At 55.4% G+C, this 18,381-nt stretch overlaps 1 protein-coding gene across 7 annotated transcripts in view; it reads right to left on the bottom strand.

Annotated features, from left to right (window-relative positions):
* The window catches only part of Axl (AXL receptor tyrosine kinase), a 31,507-nt gene extending 14,763 nt beyond the window's left edge, over positions 1 to 16,744 (bottom strand). The window contains exons 1-11 of one of the 7 annotated variants that reach the window (XM_040734672.1): positions 16,461 to 16,743; positions 15,386 to 15,614; positions 15,000 to 15,100; positions 14,032 to 14,214; positions 8,224 to 8,304; positions 7,964 to 8,079; positions 4,593 to 4,803; positions 4,163 to 4,302; positions 3,431 to 3,581; positions 3,191 to 3,217; positions 523 to 655 (exon numbers count right to left, since the gene is read on the bottom strand). In XM_040734672.1, coding sequence (XP_040590606.1) covers positions 523 to 655; positions 3,191 to 3,217; positions 3,431 to 3,581; positions 4,163 to 4,302; positions 4,593 to 4,803; positions 7,964 to 8,079; positions 8,224 to 8,304; positions 14,032 to 14,214; positions 15,000 to 15,100; positions 15,386 to 15,614; positions 16,461 to 16,524 — 1,436 coding nt within the window. In that variant the 5' untranslated portion in view covers positions 16,525 to 16,743. Of the gene's footprint in view, positions 1 to 522; positions 656 to 3,190; positions 3,218 to 3,430; positions 3,582 to 4,162; positions 4,303 to 4,592; positions 4,804 to 7,963; positions 8,080 to 8,223; positions 8,305 to 14,031; positions 14,215 to 14,999; positions 15,101 to 15,385; positions 15,615 to 16,460 lie in introns of all 7 variants that reach the window. The other 6 variants (XM_040734673.1, XM_040734674.1, XM_040734675.1 and 3 more) reach the window with 6 other exon arrangements.
* Between the last annotated feature and the right edge of the window lie 1,637 nt (positions 16,745 to 18,381).

The following is an 18,381-nucleotide window of genomic DNA, read 5'->3' as shown; positions in this document are numbered from 1 at the left end:
ACGTGTGGACTCTCTCTGTCTGTCTCTGTCTGTCTGTCTGTCTGTCTCTCTCTGTCTCTCTGTCAGTCTCTGTCTGTCTCTTTCTCTCTCTCTCTCTCTCTGTCTCTGTCTGTCTGTCTCTCTCTGTCAGTCTCTGTCTGTCTCTTTCTCTCTCGGTCTCTCTGTGTCTCTGTCTGTCTGTCTCTCTGTCTGTCTGTCTGTCTGTCTCTCTCTCTCGGTCTCTCTGTGTCTCTGTCTCTGTCTCTCTCTGTCAGTCTCTGTCTGTCTGTCTGTCTGTCTCTCTCTCTGTCTGTCTCTCTGTCTGTCTGTCTGTCTCTCTCGGTCTCTCTGTGTCTGTCTCTCTCTGTCTCTCTCGTCAGTCTCTGTCTGTCTGTCTGTCTGTCTCTCTCTCTCTCTGTCAGTGTCTGTCTGTCTGTCTGTCTGTCTGTCTCTCTCTCTCTCTCTCTTCTCCTCGTTGGTCTTCCATGACTCCAGCCTCTCCATCCCCGGCCACAGAACCTCTCCCATGGCGTTCCAACTTACCCATAGCGGGTCTCCTTCTTCCTCCGATGGACAAGGAACAGGGCCAAGATGAGGACACAGGCAGCGGCCACAACTACTCCCAGCAGTACATACCACCAGGGCCACGAGAAGGCAGGAGGTGGGGGTTCACTCACTGTCAGGGGGTATGGGGGACAGATCACGGCTAAGGTCCCTGGATCCAGTCCCCCGGGGCCCGGGAGGGAGTGACAGGGGAGGGAGGCTGGAGTGTGAAACGGGTGGGGGGGGGTCAGATGTGCGTGCGGTGGGTATGAGCATGTCAGATGTGCGTGCGGTGGGTATGAGTATGCAGGGAGGGAGAGATGAACATGGGGGGGGGACACATCTGAACTAGTACAGGGGAGAGAACGGCAGGGTAACTGCGCAAGGAGGTGACCTGGGTGTGGGAAGGCCGGTGAGGGAGGGAGAGAACCCACACATCGGCGGTTCAGGAGCCTGTGCAAGCAGCTCAAGGCGGGGGAGCAAAGAAGCAAGGGATATCTTTGGGGGGTGCTCAATGATGTCAGGAAGGAGAGAGACATACAGGTGCACAGGGGAAGTGTGTGTGTGTGTGTGTGTGTGTGTGTCTGTGTGTGTAGAACGAGCTGGCCACTGGAGGAGTTTGGGGCACAAGACAGATGAGAAATGTCCACAGCTTTTGTTTCATTTTGGGACGGGGTCAAATGAACCCCAGGTTAGCCTTGACGTTAGTATGTCGCCAAGGATGACCTTTGCCCTCTGATCCTCCTGCTTCCAGCTCCCGAGCACTGGACTAACAGGCATGTGTCACCATGCCTGGTTTCCACAGTGCTGAGGAGGGGACCCAGGGCCTCGAGCATGCTTGGCAAGTACTCTGCCACCCCACCTACATCCCCATCTCCTTCTTTTCCTTCCTAGAGACCAGGTTTGCTGTAGCTCAGGAAGGGCATGGGGAAAGGATGGGCATAGGATAGAGCATGGAAGGACACCCCAACCTCTCGTGCGTGCGTGTGTGTGTGCGCGCCTGCGTGTGTGCGCGCCTGCGTGTGTGCGTGTGCGTGTGTGTGTGTGTGTGTGTGTGTGTGTGTGTGTGTACTGCAAAAGGAGGAGACAGGCAGAGAGGCATAGAGAAAGGTAACAGGACTGCTAAGGATGAGGGCATTTGGGCTAAGGTGGTGGACAAAATTCCTGGGGAAGCAGCTATAAGGTATGTGGACCGTACACTTTTCAGTGCTTGCAATTGAGTCCTGTGCGGTGGATATAAGACACACACAGAGCATTCACAAAGACGCTGAGTATAGCTGGGCACGGTGGGTGGTGCATGCCTTTGGGCCCAGGAGGCAGAGGCAGAGGCAGGCACATCTCTGTGAGTTTCAGGCTAGCCTGGTCTACACAGAGAGTTCCAGGCTAGCCAGGGACTACATAGTGAGATCCCGTCTCAGAAAGAGAAGCGGGTGAGCAATGGGCATGTGTGAGGAATGAGGGGCTGTAATGGGCTGGAGAGGAGAGTGGGTGAGGCAGAAGTATGAGCGGATATGCGAAGGGCGTTTGAAGAACGTGAGCCGTGTTCTAAGTGGTGGCTGCGAGAGTACTAAGAGGAGCAATGTAAGTAGGGAGAGTTTGAGAATCACTGACAAAATACCTGAGAGAACCTCTCCTTCCTTCTCCTCCCTTTTCCTCTTTTCTTCCCTTCTTCTCTCCTTCTCCCATCCCTCCCTCCCTTCCACTGCTCTGTCTGTTCATCCCTCATACCATCCGTCCATCCATCCATCCATCATCCATCATCCAGTCATCCATCCATCATCCGTCCATCCATCCATCATCCATCCATCCATCATCCATCCATCATCCATCCATCATCCATCTACCCATCATCCATCCATCCATCATCCATCCATCCAGTCATCCATCATCCAGTCATCCATCATCCATTCAGTCATCCATCCAGTTATCCATCCATCATCCATCCATCATCCATCTACCCATCATCCATCCATCCATCATCCATCCATCCAATCATCCATCATCCAGTCATCCATCATCCATCCATCCAATCATTCATCATCCATCCAGTCATCCATCATCCATCCATCCAATCATTCATCCATCCATCCATCCATCCATCATCCATCCATCATCCATCATCCATTGGCCTGTCTATATATGCACTCATCTATGTGTATAACAGTTCACTCTCCATATGCCCACCCATATATCTATCCATCCACTTATGCATCGACCTATCCTTCAATCTTTTTTTTTCTTTCGAAACAGGTGTCACTGTGTGGCTGGCCTAGAACTCACTACATAGATCAGGCTGGCCTCGAACTCACAGAGATCTGCTTGTCTCTGCCTCCTAAGTGTTGGGATCAAACACACATGCCACCGTGCTTGGCTATCCTTCAGTCCCTTTCTTCCACACAGGCATCTACCCATCCACGTGTCTATCAACCCAGTTTCGACACACTCATTCACTCCTGCAGGCACCCAGTGCATATTAATTCATTCACTCCTCACACACTCAGGTGTCCGTGAATCTGTCCATTCTAGGCACCTCCATCTCGGACCACAGACATGGAAGAAGTGAAGGGTTAGAGCAGTGTGCTTGGGAAGCATGGAGGGGATGTGAGAAGTACGTGGCCCTCACTGCTTGCTGAAGGGAGGTTAAGGAAGGGGACTCAGAGGCCCTTACCCAGATGGTGCAGTGGCTGTCCTTGCCCTGTGAGGAGAAAGGACAGAGGGGAGACGTGCTCAGAGGAGGCAAGGCTGGCGTGACACAGTGAGGGGGTGGGGTGGGGGCTCTGCGCTAGGCTCAGGGCAGGAACAGAATCTAAGCCGGCGGAGCACTCAGACACGGAGAGCAAGTCAAGGGTGCCAGGAAGAGGCAGTCCTCAGGGCAGCTGGCAGGGGCCTGGTACGGCTTTGGAGTTACCTGGGCGCCAGGGCTCCAGGGGCACAGGAAGGCTCCAGGGCCCATCCCCGGCCGAGGTATAGGCTGCCACAGACACAGTCAGGTTAGCCACAGGCCTGTCCCCCCGAAGTTCCAGAGTCACCTCTCGCTTTAGTCCTATGTCCATAAGTACCTAGGAAGTCCAGAGGCGACATAAGGGTGGACGTTGAGGTCCAGAATTCCTACGACTTCAGCCTCGGCTCTCTTCTTCATTCCCAGCCCCTCCTCCCCACCTGTCTCCACATCTCCAGCCCCACGTATGCTGGGAGGCCCGCTGCAGAGGGCAGGGACTCGGCCGTTCCTGGCCACACCTTGAGCTCCTCCAAACAGTGCTTGGCACCAGGCACAGCTCGGCATTCACGGAAGAGCTGAAATCTCATCTTTTCACCTGCATCCAATTCCTTCTAGCTTCCCATCCCTCTCTCCACCTTGGGGTACAGCTAGCTCAGACAAAGCATTTGCATAAACGAGGGAAGCACCCCTTCCCTGAGATGCTGTAAAACTCACAGTACCCAGCCCCAAGGAGGTGCTCTTACAATGCTCACAAACAGACGTTCTCAGCCCCTTCCTTGTGGACCCAATAAGGACCCCCGAAACTCGTCTTAGTAGGCCTGGTGGTGCAATGTGTACCACCGTCTGTGCCTACGCTGTCACCTTTTCCCCATTTCCCCCTTCCCACAACCATCCCACCCTAACCCCGCCAGCAGCACCCACCTCAGGGGTGTCCTGGCCTCGATACGCCAGCCGGTACCCTAACAGGGTGCCCTGCAGGGGCACCCTTGGCTCCTGCCAACGCACGAGGGCCTGGCTCCCATTCCGCATGGCGCTAACGTTCTCGGGGGGGCCCAAGGGCACTGGAGGACATGGAAGAGGGAAGCTGGTACCCCCACCTCTTCCTGACCCCCTCCCTGTTCCCAGGAAGTGGGGCAGGTTGCAAAGAGCACACGCGTGGGCAATCCGTGCAAGCCTCTTCCCTGAGCGGAAGCTCGGGGAGACATCTGGAGCGGGCCAGTGGGCAGAGCTCAGGGGCCAGGGGCTGGACACGGAGACTGAGGCCACGTGGGGTAAAGGGGTGAGAGGCGAAGCTGGGGTGGCAGCAGTGACAGCAGAGCACAATGGCGGCTCCCTCCCAAGACCGTCTTACCTCCCTCCGTGGTCTCCACGGGGAGCCAGTGGGTCCAGGGTGAGGGGCCCTGGCTGCTCGTGCAGGATACCCGGATGTGATATGGGGTGTGAGGAAGGAGCTTTTCCAGCCGAAGCTGGTGGGGGGGCACGGATACTTGCAGCGTGATGGGCTCTTCCGGAGGATCCGGCTCTCCCAGCCAGACACCCACCCCATCGTCTGACAGCACAGCCTGAGGATGGAGAAAGACAGGAGGATCAGAGGACAGTCGCGCACTCTTGACTGCGGTCTGAGTGTGACTACACGACTTTACAAGGATATGCACGCGGGTCTCTGAGCGTGTGTGTGTGTGTGTGTGTGTGTGTGTGTCTGTGCATCTGTCTCGGAGTGTACGTGCATCTCGGTGTGTTCGCCGGCACGTGTGTTGTAACTTCATAACAGGACAACACGGGCATCCAGATTTGCAAAGAAACCATATGGCCACACTATCCGTGACTTGGCACTTGCAAAAGCCACGTCTGGCAAGACTTTTTTTTTTCCTGCCTTTTCTGAGCCTCGGTTTCCTCATTTAGAGGATCAGAGATGCCTTGAAAGGCTTAAGGGTTAAATGAGGAGTGGCTGAACGGTAGAACACTTGCCTAGAGTACACACAGTGATCTCCAGCACCACACAGACACACCCCCATAAGCAAAACCCCAAAGCAACAACAAGAAGACCCCACAAAATAAACAAATAGACTAAATGCAGTTGTGCAGCCGGTGTGGGGACACACACGTAGCATCCCAGCTCTCATTGAGGCAGGAGGGTTTCACCAGCTCAAGGACAGACAGCCTGGACTACACAGTGAGTTCTTGTCTTGGGGGAAAAGAATCAGGACAGGTGGTGGCAGCACAGGCCTTTAATCCCAGGAATGGGGAGGTAAAGACAGCTGGATCTTGTGAGTTTGAGGCCAACCTGGTCTATAGAATGGGTTCCCGGACAGTTGGGGCCACACAGAGAATCCCTGATTTAAAAAACAAATACATGAAAAAGAAGGAAAAGGCCCGTCTCCAGATCTTGCCCCTTATTGTGTGACAAGGGGACTCTGCTTGTCATATGTCAAAGTTTAATGGCATGTAGACTAGTTTGTGTTTAAACACAGTAATATGGAATTGTCCCATCCCCAACTTGACTTCTTTTCTCCCTGAAACAGGGTGTCACTGTGTATCCCTGGCTGGCCTGGAACTTGCGAGATAGACCAATCTGGCTTCAAACTCAAGAGATCCACCTGTCTCTGCCTCTGCGGAGGCAGAGACTAAAGACATGTTCACTATGCCTGCTGTTGTTATTTATCTGTGAGTGTAAGCATGTGTATTATAGGACAAAGTGTATGTGTAATTTCTCTCCTGTCACTCTTGGGTCCTGGGAATTGAACTCAAATCGTCAGGCTTGGCAGGAAGCCCCTTTACCTGCTTAGCCATCCTGCCGGCCCTACATTGTTTTTTGAGACAGGGTCTGTCGCAGGACCTGGGACTCACGGCTCTGGCTAGGCTAGCCAGCCAGCGAGTTCCAGGGACCCACCATCTCCATCTGGCCAGCACTGGTATTACACGTATGTTCTATTGTGCTCAGCTCTTTTATGTGGGTCCAGTGGATCAAACTCATGTCCCTTACCTTGCGTGCTAAGCACTGTAGTGACTGAGACATATCCGCACCCCCTTTTGTCCCCCCACCCCATGGCATGGCTGGAGATGAAGCCAAAGGTCTCATCTATGTCAAGCAGACACTCTACCACTAAACAACTCTACCTCAGGCCTCATGTCAATATTTTTCAAGTGCCTACTGTGTGCTAAGCTTGCTCATGGACAAACACATCCAATTCCTCTTCTCCACGTAGAGGTTCAGTTCTTGTTCTCATTCCAGTTTTACCGATGGGGAGGCTGAGGCCCAGAAGGTCAGTAGCTTTCCAAAAGTGACATAGCCCCCAAGGAGGAGGCAGGCCAATGATGGGTGGCGGGGCGTGGGGTGGGGTGACGAGCCGCTCTCTGACCCACAGTGACAGATGGGAAGAGGAACCCTCTGCCAGGACAAAGGGGAGATGGGTGCGGAGAGTAGGCTCAAACCCACCCCCACTTCTCTTTTCCCTGGGACAGCCGTGGCCCTCCCTCAGGAACTGTCCAGCCTGAGCCTGTGGGCAGCAGGAAGTGAGACCTGGAGAGGGAAGGACACACACTTCTGCTTTTCTTTAGACGCTGCGTGGATATGGGTAGGAGGGCAGCTGCAGCTGACCTGACATTTGAGGTCTTTCAAGTCGGTGAAACTCCAGGACTCAACCTCAGTTTTGTTCTAAAAGCTAGGGGCGCAGGTCACTTTCCTTTTCGGATCTCTCAGCTCTATACCTTGAATGGGAAAATCCCTCCTTGGTAGAGCCTAGGCAGGGGCTCTACCACTGAGCCAAAACCCCAACCCCTCACTGGAGATTCTAGGCAGGGGCTCTACCACTGAGCCACACCCCCAACCCCTCACTGGGGGGCTCTAGGCAGGGACTCTATCACTGAGCCACACCCCCAGCCCCTCACTGAGGAATTCTAGGCAAGGGCTCTACCACTGAGCCACACCCCCAGCCTCTCACAGGGGGATTCTAGGCAGGGACTCTGCCACTAAGCCATACTTTCAGCTTTTAAGATCTTTTATTATAGCTGGGTGGTGGCAGCGCACACCTTTAATCCCAGCACATGGGAGGCAGAGGCAGGTGGATCTCTGTGAGTTCAAGACCAGCCTGGTTTACAAGAGCTAGTTCCAGGACAGGTTCCAAAGCTACACAGGGAAACCTTGTCTTTAAAAAAATCTTTTATTTTGAGACAGTCTTGCTATGTTGCCCAGTATACCTTTGAACTCTTCATCTTCTTGCTCCTAAATGCTGGCATTATAGGCCTGTAACTGGGTTGTTATATATTCCATCAGGCAACACTGAAATGACCATGTGACGAATACCACTGTCCTCAGAGAGCCCAAATGCCAGAGGGGGCTGACCTACTCTAGACAGTGACAGCCTGGAGTGGTCAGGGCAAAGACAGTAAGCACAGTGCTGGGACAGGAACAGCTACGAGTCCTGCTGGCTCAGAGCTCCCAATCTGGCTAAAGTCAATGTCACTAACACTAAAAAAAGATAAAAACCAGATAACAGGCTGCAATACATCCCCAGACACTGCTTTAAGCTGGCTAGTTGGATGGGAAAACCGAGGCCCACAATGGTTATGGGATTTACTCAAGTTCACACAGCCAATGGGTGTCTCTATTGTCTCCCAACACTCAGCGGTGTGGAAGGCCTGGTTTTTCACAGGGAAGATGTGGGCCTGGGGGTGTGGTCGGAAGCGGGGTTGAGACGGAAGCAGTCAGTCACAGGGTCTCACCTGCAGGTTGCAGTGGGTAAGTGGGTAGATGCCACTCAGGCCAGGCGTCCAAGCTACCTCTAGCTCCGTGGGATGTCTCGAAACCACGTGGAGATGGTGAGGCCTCTGGGGAAGCACTGTGGACAGATGAGGGAAGGCTGATTCTTGGGAACCTTCCCCCAAAGCTCTCCACATCCCCTCCGCCTTCTCTGACCCCTGGTCCAGCCTCCCCGGCCCACCCCATCCCCATCCCCAAGATCCCTGAACCTTCTTGCTGTCACCTGTGATAGTGGCGGTACGGGAGGTGGTGACTCCCTTGGCGTTGTGGGCTTCACAGGAGAAAGAAGATGTCTTGTTCAGACCTGGGGAAGAGGATGAGAAAATTCTAGTGTTGGGGTGGGGGAGGGGAGACTCCCAGGCTGTGCTGAACCCACACACCTTGCCTGACCTGGCCATGTCATGCCAGCCCACCTCATATTTGCATGGAGTGGGATTGTGGGGGAAAGAGAGTAACATGTCAGGAGCAGGGACTCCATTCCCAGAGACCAGTCCATGCCTCACTACATGACCACACATGGCCCACATAGGCTCACATAATTACACTGTCATACCCAGATAGTGGCCCACACAGTCTCTGTCTCTGTCTGTCTCTCTCTCTCTGTCTCTCACACATACACTGTGCACAGAGAAACACATATGCTTACATACATGTACCCAGAAACACACACTCAGCTCACACAGACTCATTCAGACACATGAAGTATTCACACTTGCCAACCCAGATGATACATACATGTTATCCCAGATAATTAGCAAGCTGAGGCAGGAGGATCTCAAATTCAAGCCTGCCTGACAGAGTGAGTACAAGACTCTGTCTCAAACTCAGATGGTAGAAAATAGATCGGAAGGGACTGGAGAGTTGGCTCAGTGGTTAAGCGCACCGACTGCTCTTGCAGAGGACCTGGGTTCAGCTCCCAGCACCCACCTGGAAGTTCACAACTGCCTGTAATTCCGGTTTCAGGGGATCTGATGCCTTCTCTGACCTCCATTATCCCAGAATGCATACAGTCCACACACACACACACACACACTCAGGCACACACACATATGTATGAAACAAATAAATATCGAAAAAAGCAAGGTTCTGGATGTAGCTCAGTTTTCTATAGTGTGGAAGGCCCTGGGTTCAATCCCTGTTACTGCAGAGAAAGGGGGCCAGGCCCTTGTAGACATGGACCAATGTATCAACACATGCTCACACAGGCCTACACGGATTTACAGAGAGACACATTCAGTGAACCAATGAACACTGTGTTTGATCACTGATAAATCTGTCTCCTACACCTGTTTCCTCTCTCTCTCTCTCTCTCACACACACACACACACACACTCACTCATGCTGTGCACACACACACTCACTCATGCTATGCACACACACACACTCACTCATGCTGTGCACACATACACACAGATGTCTGTGTTATTTTTCTCTCCTTCACGTGTTCTTCTCGCATGACACACCTAAGTTACCCTGTCCCTGCCTCCATATCTGCCCCTCCTGTGCTCTGCTCTCTGCCCTCATTGTCCGAATGTTTCACACGTTACCCAAGAATCACACTCCTTAAGGCTCTCCCTAAGCAGAATGTCATTCTAGGAGAGCAGTGATCATCTGTTTGAGTAACCTTATGGTGGCAGCACGGCCTGGCACACAGTAGGTGCTTCACAAATGTCTGTTGAATCAGTGGGTAACTTTTTAAAAGATTTGTGTGTGTGTGTGTGTGTTCGCGCACGCGCGTGTGTACCACAGGTGTTCAGGTGCCCTCAGAGACTAGAATAGGGCATGGAGTTCCTAGGATCTAAAAGTACAGGAGGTCGTGAGCTGGCCTGTGTAGGTGCTGGGAACTGAACTCAGGTCCTCTTCAAGAGCAGCAGGCATTCTTACTGGCTAAACCATCTCTAAGTGCAGGGCCTTGTGTATGCTGATCCAGTGAGATGTGCCGCACCCCCAGCTCCTCCCGACGGATCTAGGCAGATGACCACTACAACCCCGGCCTTCCTTTTACCTTTTCTCCAGAGACAGGATCTCAGTGAGTCGCCCAGACTGACTTGAGCAGATCCTGTAGTGCAGAAGGGCTTTGAACTTGTAACCCTCTTGTCTTAGCCTCTGGAGTAGCTGGGATTAGAGGCAGGCAAAACCAAACCCAACAAGCAAATGAACTCACGAGTGTGCATCTGTGTTTGGGTGTGCAAGATATAAAGGGGCCTGTATAATGTAAAAGGCAAGCAAGCCAGTTAATGTCTGTGTGGGCGAGAGATTTGTGGGTCAAGATGTTTGTGTGAGTCCCTCGTTTGGGCTCTGTGTGCCCACCCCTTCTGTGTGTAAACCTATGCACACACACACAAAAGTACAAATTTGAACACCCCAGACACAGGCATGCAAACGCACAGGTATGCAATGCCCTTTTGTGCAGGGCTCCCGACACGCGAGTGTCGAATGTGGAGGACGAGTGAAGGCCCTAGTATTGGGCCTGCCATTCTGAGCGTGGTGGACCTGGATGGATGTGCGTGCCTCCATCTGTGTTTCGTGGCTCGTGTAAGTCTGGGGACATCGTGTGCCTGTACGAGTCTGGCATCTGCATTTGTGCGAGCGCAGCGTCCCCTCCACCTGGTATTTTGGAGGGTGGCCTCGCTAGCCAGACACAAAGTTTCCTTTTCTCGGTCAGCAGAGGGAGTGGAACCGGGGAAAATCCGTCTCGAAGGCCGGAAGGGGGTGGGTAGGGAAGCGTCCTAGCCGCAGCAGCCTGCCGCAGGGGAGGCCTGCCATCCCGCCAAGGTCAGGTGCAAGCGCCCGCAGCCCCCGCGGCCCGAGAAGCGAGCGATGCGTGGCTCAGGGAGGGCGGTCGAAGGGGGCGAGCGCTGGGTCCCGTCCAGCTACCTGGCACGTGGGTACCACTACGCGGGAGCTGGCGCCACAGACCAGCCGGAGCAGCCCCGGGGCAAGGCGGGTGGCGGTTCTGGAGTTAGGTTCTGTTCCAACCGCAGCATTCCTGCCCCCGCCTGAGTCACGGGGCGCCCCCCACCCTCCACTTCCGGCCTGTCCTGGGGGGGCACAGCGTGGGATTCCCCATTCTCATATCCCAGAAGCTGCGTCTCAAATAAGGCATCTAGGATGAACTCTCCTAAGGGGTCTGGGACCCCTCTCTCCTCCGGCACCCCATGCACTGCTCCACAAGAGCCTGTGCACTCCAGATGTGTTTCCCAGATGTACTGCCCCGCCCCCACCCCACCCGCTCACCCCCACCCTTGGCTTTTCCAAGGGAATGAGAGATGGAGAGAGAGGAGGACACGCCCTGGCTCAGATGGAGAGGGACAGAGAGGCACACACACTCACAAACTGACAAAATTCCTTCACAAAGCACCGTCCCCTCCCCCGACAGTGAATCACTCTTAAATACACAGGGACCGTTATTAGCACAAATATAAACACAGAAATACAGCACTGGGCAAGCTATACACCATTCACAGGGCGGATGCTGTCCCAAACACAGTGACATAAACCCTCTGGGGCTTACTGGTAATCATATGGGGGCTGACAGTGAGACATATCACACACACACACACACACACACACACACACACACACACACACACATACACATACACCCCAGCCAGTTTGGGCAGGGACATAAACATACAATCCGACCTGCACACATCCACTCTAAACACCTGGCCAAACAGTGTACACAGACGTTAATACTGACAAACAAACCTCAGCAGACTGGGTACTGAGTACCAAACAGCACATGTCAGTGCTGACAAGGGCAGACAAATAAATGCGAACTAGGAAGCCATAAACGTTAAAGTTCACTCCCCCCCACAATCACATCATACCCCCCCAGAGACGGGGTGGGGAGCGCCATGTCTTTATCTACGCCAAAACACAGACACGGACGGATGGGAAAACAGTTATTGCGTAGCCACGACGACCCGGCCCTCCGCAGAGACCGTAAGACAGGGACATTGCCACATATGCATGGATGATAGGTGAGTGCCTGGGGTTCAGTCACCAAGAGTCTGGGGGATTCATCGGAGAGAAACCCCAGAGAGCAGAAGCGTGTTAATATTCTGCTGCGAATTCCAGCCTGTCTCTCTGTCTCTTGCTCTTTGGTACATATAACTGAGACACAGGATTTCATGCTGGCAGGAATACTTTGTCTTTTGACAGTAGGTAAGAGAATACACAGGCATCTTCCCTCTCCCTTAGGAGACAGGCTCTTGTGTAGCCCAGGCTGGCCTCAAACTTGTAATCCTCCTTGAGTGCTGGGATTACAGGCACAAACTGCCATGCCCCATGTGACATCTTGATTCTGCAAGGGAGGAGGACCTCACGCTGGGACATACATCCACAGGTGCACTTGTGAGTCAACCGTAGTCACCTTAACACACAGAAGTAACCAAGCCAGCTACGCGCTGTCAACAGCGCTGGTCTCACACACACGGCGTCAACAGCCCATACGGCAGAACACAGGGAAAACAGAAGTCCAGGTTGACACCTCCAGAAACGCACTCGGAAAGCCACAGAAGCCGGCCCCTAGTAAGACGGACTCTCCTATAAAGCAGTTGATGCTGGTCCAGGGAGACGAGGCTACATGTGCAGACGCCCCCTTCCCAAGCAGACACGTTCGGAGTTCCTCACCTCTTTGCAGGCGTTTCTGTCCTGGTCACAGCACACACGAGACCCCCTGGCACTTGCGAGACCCATTTCTCCCCTCCCCCTCCTTGTCCAGCCCAGGCTGACTCAGGCCCCGCTCCGATTCCCACCAGACCACTCGAGCCACAGGCCTGAGTCACCCCTCTGGGGGCCGGCACACTCATCACACTTCCGTGCACACTCAGGGCTCCCAGAATGCTGAGAATGTGAGCCCTCTTCTCCACACTGGAAGACCCCTCTCCTCACCTTCCCCGGGAGACAGCAAGGGGTGTTTTAGGAAGCTGCCACCCTTAGGGTTTGGCTGTCCCCCATGATGAGCTGCCCCCATGTGTGTGCCTCTGTCCCTTCTTCTCTGCTGGGGACACCCTATGTACATGGTCCCCCAGCCATGTCTATGACGACCATGTGACCCGGAGCAAAATGCCCCATCTGTATAGCACAGAAAGGGAGGGTCACTCTGAAATAGGGGTCCCATCATTCAGATCATATTACCATATGTCTCTCCATGCTAGGTCACTTCCGTGGCCTGTTCTCTTTTAGTTTTCCTTCCTCCCTGCCCCTGATTTTTATTTTTTTCACGAGACAAGGTCATCTGTAGCCCAAGCTAGCCTCGAACTTTGTACGTGGCCAGGGCTAGCTTTGACCTTGATAGGTAGTTGAGGATGGTCTGGAACTTGTGGCACTGCTGCCTCCGCCACCCAACTGCTGTGATTACAGGCGTGCACCACCAAGTGTGGGGTGCTCTGAGTGGACCCAGGGCTTCCTGCAAACGATCAACATCCTCCACCCTTTAATTCCCTTTATTGACAGGGTCCCCCACTGCAACCCAGGACGGCCTAGAACTCACTGTGTCATCTGGACAGACCTCAGACAGGTGACAGCTCTCTGCCTCAGCTTCCCCAGTTCAGGGATTACAGGCATGAGTCTCCATCATGCCTTCCCCAACTGTCTTTCTCTGTTGCTCCCTTCCTCTCCCTCAGGGCACCCTGGACTCTGTTTTGCCAGGACACCTCTGCTGAGCAGAGACCCCCCCCTGCCCTTGGTTGAGGCCCAGGGGACACTTCAGGGCAGGAGGTGGATGGAGGAGGGTATTGGTTGGTTCTGATGCCCTGCTTGGGTCAGGGGCTAACAAAGGAGCCGCAGGCCTACACACTTGGGCCACTGACAAGCTTAGAGGAAATTTGGGACAAAGAATGCTATTCAGGGAGAGGCTGGGGTGAACAGAATCACTCACAGAGAAGCAGTGAGAAAGGATGGAGAAACAGGGATGGAGAACATTCGAAAGAGTCACAGCAGAGTCCAGGGACACGTGGACAGCCACAGCGGATGAAGGGCCCTCAGTCCCCTGCCTTGGTCTGGCCCCGGCTCTTGGACTCACCTGGGGCTTGGAGCCTGTGCTGAGAGCTGTGGCCTGGGACGGTGGCGGTGGCTAGGGGAACAGCGTCTTGAAGCCACAGTAGGTTCACGGGCTCAGGGGGTCCCTGGGCCTGGCAGCTTAGGTTGAAGGGGGTGTTGGCCAGCACAGCTTTGTCCTCAGGCTCCTCCAAGAAGTACGGGAGACCTGGGTGGTTGGTGGTAGAAAATGAGTTTCCCTCCGGACCTCTTAGGGACCAGATGATCAGTAGGATATTGGAGCTGCTAAACACTAGAGCCACCCTGCAGGGTCTTTGACTTGTCCCTTGTAACTGGTCCCTCAGCACACCGAGTCGCCTTCAGATGTCTGGTCCTTTATGCTTCTACGCCTAGGACCATGCTTCCAACATCTGGTTCAGCCTGTGCCTGACACCTTGGACAATTTCCAGATCATGTGAGAGTCTCACCTCTTCTCACCTCTTGTCACCTGTTCTCTGGTTGTTTTTCTCTCCCCTCTCCTCCCCTTCCTTCTTTCCGCTCTCTCACTCTCTTTGTTGTTGTTTGTATTTGAGACAGGATCTCTCTACCCAGTCCCGGCTGTCTAGGAATTCCCTGTGTAGGACCAGGCTGGCCTTGAACTCACAGAGATTCCCCCTCCCTCAGCCTCCTGAGTGTGGCGGTTTATGTGTGATCGCCGATGAAGAAATGACATACTTGGAGTGATGGGAGAATTAAGTCACGTGTCTCTGACCCCTAGCATATCCTACTCCAAGTATATCTGACCCCCCCAGGACATCCAAAATCTCCTCAAATGTCTTTCCCTCTGGGACACAGAATTTCCCTTTGACCTGCTCCCAACATAATTTATGCCCCTCCCATCACAATCATCCTCAACCCCCAAGATTCCCTACAGCTCTAGGCTTTATGTCCTGATGGAGAACTGAGCTCCCTGTCTCCCGCCAGCCCTTCAGAAGCTCTGACGCGAGGCCTCACCTTCCAGCCCCACAAAGCCAGGCTGAGAGAGGAAGGTCTGTCCCCCCAGGTACACCATGCACCGGTACTCCCCCGCATCTGCAAGTTGCAGGGATGAGATTCTGGAAGGGCAGAGAAGGGACAGAGAGGCTTGGGGTCAGGGCTGGACACCGGGAGGGTCAGCAGAACCGAAAGAGGGGCTCTGGACAGGAAACCCAGAGAGGGCTGAAACAGGCACTATTTTTAACTCATTTTTACAGAAGAAGAAAACGAAACCCAGAGGTCATATCACAAGCTCAGAGCCGCATGGCCAGTGAGCGGTCTAGTGGAGATTCCCAACCCAGGTGGAGCGACTGCCCAGGGGCCTTATGTGCACGGAGTTCACCGGTCAGGGCCGGGTGCCACACCTGAGCTGGCTGACAACTTTCCACTCATCTCGCCAGTCTTCGCCCAGAGGCACCTGGGTCTGGGTGTTATCAGCCAGGTCCAAGACCCGTTCGTCCCGAAGCCACATCACCTCAGGGGGTTCCCCCTGAACCTGGAGCTCACACCGAAGGGTTCCTGTGAGTCCTCTGGCACCGGTGATATTCCCTGGGTTCCCCACAAACGGGCTGTCAGCCTCAGTCTGGGTGTCTGCTGGGGAGATGGTAAGGAGGAGTGGGTTTAGGAAACGTCCCACAGTCCGTTACTCCTCGACACTCTGTTTGCCCACCGATGCCAGGACCCTACGTAGCTGTAGCTGTAGAATGATCTCAGAGGAGGGAGGGGGTAGAGGCACTTGGGGAGGATGGGAGTCTTCCCAGGGGACTGAGGTCCGGCTTCCATCCCATGTCCAGTCTGTTGGGAGGAAGGCCTTGGATTTGGCTGCCTCCCACGCCCTGGACTGCATGGCAAGGCCGGTCCCTGCCATTCCTGTCTCTAGGGACTTCACAGTCTGGGCTGGGAGATAGAGGAAAAGAAAGAGGGGAGGAGGAGGAGGAGGAGGAGGAGGAGGAGGAGGAGGAGGAGGAGGAGGAGGAGGAGGAGGAGGAGGAGGAGGAGGAGGAGGAGGAGAGAGAGAGACAGAGAGAAACACTCCAGCAGCAGTGGAGGGGGCCAGCAGTGACAAGGGGGCCCAGGACTCCCAAGCCTGCCTCTGTGTTGTCCCAGAAAGATTCTTTCCTGCACTCCCCCACCGTCTGGATTAATCAGCCCCCAGCGCTCCCTTAGCTTCTTCCCTCTGTCCTTCTGCCCGGTCCATCTTCTGTCCCTGGCCCTCCCAGTTTCTGTTTCGCGTTCTTCTGTTCCTCCCTCAGTTGCCTTCCCTCCCCCCCACCCTCCCCCAGTTTGTATCTTTCTGCCTCCCCGCCGCAAGTCAGCTCTCTGCCGTCCCAAGGAAACTCCCGAGAAACCAGCCCAGCACCCCGGAACACCTGCCAGCCAGCCCCCACCCCCCACCCCCTGCCCAGCGCCCCATCAGCGGGCGAGCCCCCCATCACTCACCCTTAGGAGCTGCACACCCCCAGCACCACAGCGCCAAGCACCAGGCCAGCGGGACCCTGCCCATCCTCGGGGCACCGCGACTGCGATCGATGCCCAACTTTTCTTCCCAAGTTGATGGGCACCTCTCTCGGGAAGGGGGCAGGGCCGGGTTGTCCCCGGCCCTCCCCCCAGCTCTGGGCTCCTGGGATTTGGCACTGCCCGCCTGGCACAGCGGGAGCCCCTCCGGCTGGCTCAACTCCTCCGCAGCAAGCCGCCTTCCCGGCTACCCGGCCTCGCTCTCTCCCTCCCAGACTTCTTTCCCCGCCCCTGGCTCCCCCTCTGCCTCCGCCCACCAGGGCCCCGGCCCAGGGGCCACTGGGCCTCGGAGGGGTTAACTAAAGGAGAAGAGTGCGGGATCGGCCGCGTCTTAAAGGAGCCTTGGCGCCTTGGCGCGAGGCTGGGGAGGTGGAAGGAGACCTTTGATGGTGGCTGGGGGCCGTCCTGGGCTGCTGAGTTAGGAGAATGGGCGCTGTCCCCCGGACTCTCTCAGGGTCTGGTAAACATTCCTGCAGAATTTCCACTCCTCTCAGCCCGAGACGCCCCCCCCTTTTGGGCCTCCACCCTCAGCCCAGCCTCCCAGGCCTCCCTTCACTCCCCTCACACTCAGCGTGAACAAGGACTTTCCCTCTCTCTCTCTCTGTCTCTGTCTCTCTCCCTCTCTCTCTCTCTCTCTGTCTCTCTCTCTGTCTCTCTCTCTGTCTCTCCATCTCTCCGTGTCTCTCTCTCTCTCTCTCTCCCTCTCTCTCTCTCTCTGTCTCTCTGTCTCTCTGTCTCTCTCCCTCTCTCTCTCTGTCTCTCCGTGTCTCTCTCTCTCTGTCTCTGTCTCTCTGTCTCTCCGTGTCTCTCTCTCTGTCTCTCTGTCTCTGTCTCTCTCTCTCTCTCGCTCTCTCTCTGATGGCATTGACACAGAAGCTGGGGCAGGTGGAGACACGCAGTGGCGTGCTGCCTGCCCACACACACCATCCGATGAGCTGGGTCAGGTGTTTGCACGCTGGAGAAGTCTTACAGACAGAAGGTCACTGCTGGACAGGCAGGCGGACCCTGGGTGACATCAATGCTCACACCCACCCACCAGAGCCCACTTGAACACAGAAACGGGGACCCAGAGGCGGCTGCCGACTGAGTGGGAATGACAGCTCTGTCCGAGCCGTGGGACTCCGGGGGGGGCACTGGGGGGCAGGGGGGGCCAGTGGGGGCCAGCGGGGAGCAGTGGGGGGGCAGAGGGGCCAGCGGGGGCAGCGGGGGACAGTGGGGACCAGTGGGGGCCAGCGGGGGCCAATTGGGGCAGAGGGGGGCAGTGGGGGCAGCGGGGGCCAGTGGGGGGCAGCGGGGGGGCAGAGGGGGGCAGCGGGGTCAGTGGGGAGCAGTGGGGGGCAGAGGGGGGCAGTGGGAGGTAGGGAGGGTCAGCAGGGGGGCAGAGGGGGCAGGGGGCAGCGGGGAGCAGTGGGGGGCAGAGGGGGCAGCAGGGGACATCGGGGGGGGGGCAGCGGGGGACAGAGGGGCCAGTGGGGGGCGGTGGGCAGACTCCTCTCCCCCCTCCCGGGTCTCAGTGTGTCTAGCTGTAAGATGGGAGCGGGCGAGGAGTGCGAGCCGGATCTAGGTCAAAGTGCAGTTGCAGTTCCTTGCACGTGGGGAGTCCAGCTGACGAGATGCCCGGGATTTCTGGCATCCCATTGTCTCTGTCTGCACTTGCTCTGCCTGCTCCTTCCTCCTCAGGGAAACTTGTATCCAGCCCTTGCAGATCTGGGGCCAGTGCTCTGGCTCTGAAGCGTGTCTACTGTGCCTCCAGTGTTTGCCAGAGAGGGTGTGTTCAGAAGGCCCCTAGCACCTAACCTAACCTAACTCTCTTCTCCACTAGCCAGGGAGACTGGGTGTGTGTGTG

Source organism: Mesocricetus auratus, unplaced genomic scaffold, assembly GCF_017639785.1.
Source record: "Mesocricetus auratus isolate SY011 unplaced genomic scaffold, BCM_Maur_2.0 Super-Scaffold_100038, whole genome shotgun sequence".
NCBI lineage: Eukaryota > Metazoa > Chordata > Mammalia > Rodentia > Cricetidae > Mesocricetus > Mesocricetus auratus.
Note: the sequence above shows the minus strand (reverse complement) of the source record. Positions and strands in the feature narration are given on the sequence as shown.